The sequence below is a fragment of the Pundamilia nyererei genome, unplaced genomic scaffold, assembly GCF_000239375.1.
Source record: "Pundamilia nyererei isolate P.nyererei 1_Seehausen unplaced genomic scaffold, PunNye1.0 scaffold00088, whole genome shotgun sequence".
In the NCBI taxonomy this organism is placed as follows: domain Eukaryota; kingdom Metazoa; phylum Chordata; class Actinopteri; order Cichliformes; family Cichlidae; genus Pundamilia; species Pundamilia nyererei.
Window position 1 is genome coordinate 1,787,142 of NW_005187489.1, and position 7,367 is coordinate 1,794,508.

The window sequence follows — 7,367 nt, forward strand, 5'->3', positions numbered from 1 at the left end:
TGAGCTGGAATATCTTCAGGGTTGAGCACTAAAGAAGTGGAAGGATCAAGAGGAACTGATGAAAGAACATATTTTAAAACTACTGTGTGTAATATATGAATGGTAAATTGCTTAAACTTCAAAACTTTAAATTCTTTTTGCCTTGTTTTTTACATTAACTGGGCCAATCATATAAAAAGGACACATATAAAAATCTTTTAAAAACATGTGTAAATGTTCTGCGAGTGAGAAAAAAGGTTAAAAACAGTCAAACATGTAGAGCCTTCACGTTAAAACCCGAGCACAGACGCCTACAGGTACTATCAGCTGTCAGTGACAAAGGGGCGTTACCCTAATGTTTGCGATGATGTCACTACTACGCTACTTCTTGCTATTGGTTCGAAAGCTTCCGGCTTCTTCTTCTGGAGAGAGAACCGCAGTTGAAGGAAAACAAGAAGTCAGCGCTACAATGAGCAGATATTTTCATTAGACTGGGGGTAAAGTTCACTTCGCTCACAGTTTTACCCTTTGCCTAACCGCTCTGTGTCTTACTTGGCGTGTGGGATTAACGAGCAGCTCGGCTGTCTGTCAGAGAGGATTATTTAACTCGAAGCTGACCGCAGCCATGATGGCGTCGAGCTACAACGCTAAGGAAGAGGACGGACACCACTCCGGCGCTTCGAGCGGCACTGGCCTTTCGAAAAATAAGAAACCGGACAACACGGCGTTCAAACAGCAGAGACTTCCAGCCTGGCAGCCCATCCTCACAGCAGGCAGTGTGCTGCCGGCTTTTTTCGTCATTGGGCTCATCTTTATCCCCATCGGCATCGGCCTGTACGTCACATCGAACAACATCAAAGAGTTTGAGGTACAGTCGCGCTCCTGTCCGCCTTTAAACGAGGCTGGCTTCTTCTCGGTTCTACTACACAGCCCGGTGTAGCTACACACCGTTTATACACACAGTAAACCTGCTGAAGGAGGCTCACTAAACAGGAATAAGTGGTTCTTCGATAAGTGACGTAGCTTCTTTACGTCACGCCAATGTTAACAATGTTAAGTGTAAAGATGAACAACATAGTGTTGAAGTTCAGCTTGAAGCGCATTCATTCGACGTTACTTTTAAATGTGGTTGCTACACACTTGTATCAAAGGTCGATATTAGATGGTAAAAACATCAGAGACATGGGGAGTCGGCACCACATATTTAATATTAATGAGGCTAGAAAGTGATCAGAATCACGGCTTATATCAGTGTGGCTGATCATAGTTTGGGCAGTGTGATTTAACAGCACCACAAACCACAGCCTCTAAAGTGGCTTTCACATGGCTTCAAAACAGTCTAAACAAAGCTGGACTAGAAGGTAAGAAACACAGGATGTGTCCGGGGTTCCTGCCTCGCAGTGGGCCTTTGAGGGCTGCTGTGATCATAAGTGATTGCTGCCTGTGCATTAAACAAAGTGTTCCTGTATTTGATTCAAGTCTGTACCTTCTTCTAGTCATGTTGCTGCACTGAATAGACGGAGCACTGAGTGTATTTCAACATCAGTTTATTTCCTCTTTGCTTCAGATCGACTACACTGGTGTGAGCAGTGACAGCCCGTGCTACAACTGTGCAAAGAACTTCACCTGGAACACCACAGAGCCCTGTGTCTGCACCGTCAACTTCACTTTGCTCCAGCCGTTTGAGGTGAGCTCAGATCCCCCACCAGCTTCCAGGCATTGGAAGTTAATGAATAATGCATGCATTTACCTGCAGGACGGAGAGTGCTGCTTGTGCAATCCTAACAATAATTGTCCATTAAGATCTATTTTGAGTACAAACAAAAAACACTCAAGGTTTGTTTAGAGGCTGCTTTACTATTGATTGTTGTAGGTTTAAAATATGCTCTGCAGCTTTCAGAAGGCTTCATTGATTATTTATAAAAAGCTCTCAGTTGCTCGTCTGCACTCGTCTCATTTAACAGCTTGCATTTAGCTTGTAAAATAGCATTTTTTTTTAAATTAAAATGTTTGCGTGCTTCTTTTCTGAGAAGCAGAAGAAGTATTTGTATTAAGTACACTGCATCCTGAACAGTGAATCACCTGAAGGTGAAGTATTTTTGTCAACAAAGTTATTCACGTTCAACAGAAAATGGAATCATGTGCTCTTTCAGTTTAACAAACCTGATGAAGTGAGTTGTATAGAAACGAACAGCAGCACTGATCAACAAAATAAATGAGCTGGGCTTTAAATGTTTATTTCAGCGTTCTCTTCATACTGAAATCAAACGCTTATGAATGTGCAAGATTAATGATTTTCTGGAGTGCTGCTCTCTTGTCGTTTTGCAGCAGCACTATTGTGTTGTACCATGTTATTTTTATATTCCTTGTAGATTTCCAGCACCTGTTATTGTCTCTGGCTGGAGTAGGTATACAGGTATTTTATACCTGTATAAAACATTTTATACAGGCATAAAATGAGGTTAATTAAAATTTATTTTAGGGCTTTTTAGTCCTCATTTAACAGACAGCAGAGAAAATAGGGAGAGCGAGCAGGAATGAAATGGTTGAAATAAACCTGCGCGGACTCAAACCCAGGCCCCTGCAGTAAGGACTCCAGCCTGTGGTATATGGGTTGCTAACTCAACCAGGTGAGCTGTGATGGTGCGCACAAAAAGCAGTTTGTAAAACTGGCCTGATTGCTCGAAACAAAGATGACACCGGTGCCGTAACGCTGTGGGAGAAACATCACTACCTGATCAAGCACCACAGCCTTTTATGAAGGCACAGACTGGCAAGAAGACGCATGTCCCACATTAAACAAAGCCCCTCTATGTTGTTAACCTTTTTACAAATGTATTATTTATTTTTAAATATGCATGGATATCATTGGATTTGGTTTTATCTCCCAGTCCCAGTAACCAGTGAGTTCAAATGAATTTCCATCACTGTTTTCCGAAGGGGAATCTTTTAATCTTGATGATTTTCTTGATGATTTATGTTGATCATAGAGATTGTGTGTAAGACCCTGTCACGGAAAAGCTGCTCATTCATCCTGGTCGTTACTGATTCCTAATTCTGTCAGCGATGCCGTCTTTTCTCTCGTACAGAGCAATGTCTTCATGTACTACGGCTTGTCCAACTTCTACCAGAACCACAGACGCTATGTGAAGTCCAGAGATGACAGACAGCTGAACGGTGACCTGTCTGCTCTGACGGTATGCTGCTGTACTTTTTGTGCCTATAGATAATTCAGAGAATCCAGTGAATGTTTCTTCCATCAGGTGAACATTATGTCCTTTTTCCAGGATCCCAGCAAGGAGTGTGAGCCGTACCGTAAGAGCGGAGATGTGTCCATTGCTCCGTGTGGGGCCATAGCTAACAGCCTTTTCAACGGTGAGTGTGTTGAACAACTTCACTTTCCCTCTCTCAGCTGTTTAGCTTAACTGGAGTCTTATCTACAGTTTAAAACTGCTGTGTTAAAGCTTTGTAGAGCCTGATATCTGTACTGAATATACTGATTATGTGTTTCAGACACTCTGGTGCTGTACTACGTCGATTCCAACAACAGCAAAATTGAAGTTCCTCTGGTAAAAAAAGGCATTGCGTGGTGGACGGACAAGCATGTGAAATTCAGGAATCCTGCTGGAAACGGCAACCTGACTTTAGCTTTCCGAGGTGACATCTGCACACAGTTCACAGGCCCCTGTAGTAGGGATGCACCGATACCGGTATCTGGTATCGGCCTCGATACCACATTTTCTAAAGTACTCGTTAAAAGTCCCCCGATACCGGGGACCGATACCACGGTCTGAGACCTGTCTATGTTTGAGCGGCATGTAAGGGGTTAATCACAAGTGCCGAGTGAGTGAGTTGCACTGTCACTGTTTAAATATTTTTTTCATAATTATTTATTCTGTAATATGTTGCATACAACATGCTTTTCATTTTAAATAATAATTCTTAATTCCAAGCCAGTCCCTTGTTTTATTTTTTGTTAAATTATAGGACTAAAGCTGTTACCTGTAAATTTAAATCATGTTTTTATTCAGTACTCGGTATCGGTATCGGTGAGTACTGAAATGCAAGTACTCGTACTCGTTTCCAAAAAAGTGGTATCGGTGCATCCCTACCCTGTAGGCTCGCAGGCTCGAGTTGCAATGACCAGCTGGGTTTTGTCTTCATCTCTCTCAGACACAGCGAAGCCGGTGAACTGGGCGAAGCCGGTGTACGAGCTGGACCCGTCGGATCCCGATAACAACGGCTTTATCAATGAGGACTTCATCGTGTGGATGCGCACGGCTGCATTGCCCACCTTTCGGAAGCTCTATCGCATCATCCAGAAGAAGTCTGGCACCACCCCAACTCTCCCCAACGGGAATTATATGTTGAACATCACCTACAGTATCCTTTACATTCCAGTAATCTCATTACTAGAGTTAGACGTGCTGCTTTGAACAGGCTAGCGTGAGTTTTTTGTGTCTTATAAAGCTTAACAGATCAAACGGTCTTTACTTGCAGTATCTCTGCTTCTTTGATTAGCACACGGAGAAGCTTTTGATTCAAGAGGTGTGCAGATATAAATATTTTAAACACATCTACATATACTCAAGTATCCACTCTGGGCCACAAATAGATTATTATTTTATATTCCTTTATGGCCACAGTGTATCCATCTTCTGTTGGCCCTTACCGCAGGATAACGCGCCATGTCACAAAGTTGGTTCCTTGAATGTGATAAAGAGTTCAGTGCACTCAAATGCCCTGCAAAGTCAATGGATTTAAAGCAATAGAGACACTTTTGGGATGTGGTGAAACAGGAGTTTGTCCTTATCTCCAAAATCAAAATGTTCCCAGCACCTTGTTGGAACTGTGCCATTAAGTCTGTTGTGAAGACAACAGCAAGGCGTACCTAATAAAGTGTCCATTGAGTGTAAAGATATTTAAAAAGATCATTTTTCTGGTTTCTCGAATCTCAGTAGATTAAGGGTGTATCGTTGTTCGTGTGTGTGTGCGCGCTCTGTCATTTCTCTTTAACCGCATGTAATCAGATTACCCCGTACTCAGTTTTGATGGTCGCAAGCGGATGATCCTGAGCACCATCTCCTGGATGGGAGGAAAGAACCCCTTCCTGGGCATCGCCTACATCACCGTGGGCTCCATCTGCTTCTTCCTGGGTGTGGTTCTGCTCATCATCCACCACAAATACGACAACCGCAACACCAGTGCGGATATCCCAAGTTAAACGGCGCGTTCCACGCTCGGGCCTCTGCATGCACGAGTGCGTACGCCGTACCAGGCTGTCGTGCGGTAGCGTCTCCAGTTTCTCATCAAAGCTGTGTTTAAGCGTAGCGAGGCGTCTCCGTGTGTCTCTGTGTATATAGCTTCAGGCCGATTTGCTGAGAATGTCTTTTTTTGTCTTCAGGTTTGCAGTCTTTTATTTATCTGAACATTATCAAAGTACCTGTTTCATTTTAGCAGTGCTTTGCGAATGGCTTAATTATTGAAGGATGTATGTAATTTTAATGCAAGTTTTTGTCCATATTATGTAAAGTTATATGTCCTGCTGATGAATGTACCGTAACACTTCGTTGACATACCTCTGTGGGTTCTGGGATTACCTTGAATACTGAAGGTGATTATGATTGCTTGGATAAATACTGATATTCAAGAGTCATAAAGCATTAATAAGAAGTAATAACAGAAATATGCTTTTCTGCCCTCCACTGTGACCGAGGAGCCAGTCTTTTATTTATCACTCATAAAACTTACTTTATACAGTATTCCTAATTCAAAGGTGGTGTCTCTGGGTGGGTGGAGCACAGGAATTCTTAATTTATTGTTTGTTAGTGGTTCGGCCAGAGTGTGAAATCGTCTGATTGGTTAATGTTGACCAAACGATATGCACTTTAAAAGTGTCCCGTTTGTTCGGTTCCCCCTTGTTTCGCCCTTCTGGACTGTTCTTGGTTTTTTATGCTGTTAAAACTTTCAATTTGAGCTCCTTGGCTTTTTATAAGGTTTGTAGGGTCCAATTAAAGAACTTGGTCAATGTATCGCTGTCATTTGTGATTATAATGGTAGAACTCCCACTGCTTCCATTATCCATGCTACTGTGATTTGTAGGGATGTTGATGTGTTTTATTGGCCTTTATTAACTTAATGAAATAAGGGGAAACAATCCCCTCAAGAATTTAAACACATAAAAAGTAGCACTTTATAATGATGTCACACTATTAGTAAAGTATTAGTAAGTGCTTAATTTGTCAATTATATATCACTACTTCTCCTTAGTATGTCATTTATAAATCCAGATGTATTTTAATGATCATTACCAGCAGCGATAGCTCTGTGTGGTGCAACAGTGACACATCTGTATTGATAAATGGCATACTAAGGAGGAGTAATGATATATGAATGAAACATTAGCTCATACCTTACTAATGCTTAATGGTGTGATGTTGTAAAATGTAATGTAAAAAACAGTCCTTGTACTTAAAGCCTCACCTGTGTGGACTGCACCACTTATCCAGGTAAGGAGGAGGTTGTGTTTAATGTGTCTCTTATACACTCTCCTACTCTTAATGCTTCTGTGCTCCTCTCACTGCTCTGGATTCAGTCGCGCCCGTCTTACCAGCTGATTACATCATCATCATCAGAACGTTGAATGAAATCTGACTGTCTCAGACACTGAGATACACGACAAAGACGATCATCAATAACACACCATGCTGATAATCTCTGGGAACTGGGGAAAATGGGGAGCTAACTTTTGTTAAGAAGACTTTTATCTGCTGTATTTATCATAAAAAACAGGTTTGTCAAAAGGCTCGAGCTAAACCTTTAAAAACTTAGATATGAAATAGATTAGACAGTAATTAGATCATACCTAATTAACGTTATATGAATTATGGACTGTATATACCAGGGGTAGGCAACTCCAGGCCTCGAGTGCTGGTGTCCTGCAGGTTTTAGATGTGTCCTTGATCAAACACAGCTGATTCAAATGGCTATATGACCTCCTCAACATGTCTTGCAGTTCTCCAGAGGCCTGGTAATGAACTAATCATTTGATTCAGGTGTGTTGACCCAGGGTGAGATCTAAAACCTGCAGGACACCGGCACTCGAGGCCTGGCGTTGCCTAAACCTGGTATATACCATTGAATTCATCTTTTAACTGAACTCACTGCAACGGACAGGGCTGACCAGCAGGTGTCGCCATTTGGCTTTATCAGCCTTTAAGGGCCTAATTGTAGGTCCGGTGGTTCCCACAGACAGACTGAGAACACAGAAGCAGAAAAGGTGAAGATCTTTCAGTATTATTGTGTGGTTTTGGGATGATTTGAAGTGAAGTTGTTTCTTGTCGGTTCACTTTCGACCAACGCTGCTGTTTTGTGCATCATTGTGATCA

General features: G+C 42.0%; 1 protein-coding gene across 1 annotated transcript; it reads left to right on the forward strand.

Annotated features, from left to right (window-relative positions):
* Positions 1-363: 363 nt before the first annotated feature.
* LOC102216150 (cell cycle control protein 50A-like) lies at positions 364-6,011 on the forward strand. Its single transcript, XM_005738994.1, has 7 exons — positions 364-847; positions 1,547-1,666; positions 3,069-3,176; positions 3,267-3,354; positions 3,493-3,636; positions 4,153-4,362; positions 5,010-6,011. The coding sequence occupies exons 1-7, from the start codon at positions 605-607 to the stop codon at positions 5,201-5,203; spliced, it is 1,107 nt and encodes a 368-aa protein (XP_005739051.1). The 5' UTR covers positions 364-604; the 3' UTR covers positions 5,204-6,011.
* The last annotated feature ends 1,356 nt before the right edge of the window (positions 6,012-7,367 follow it).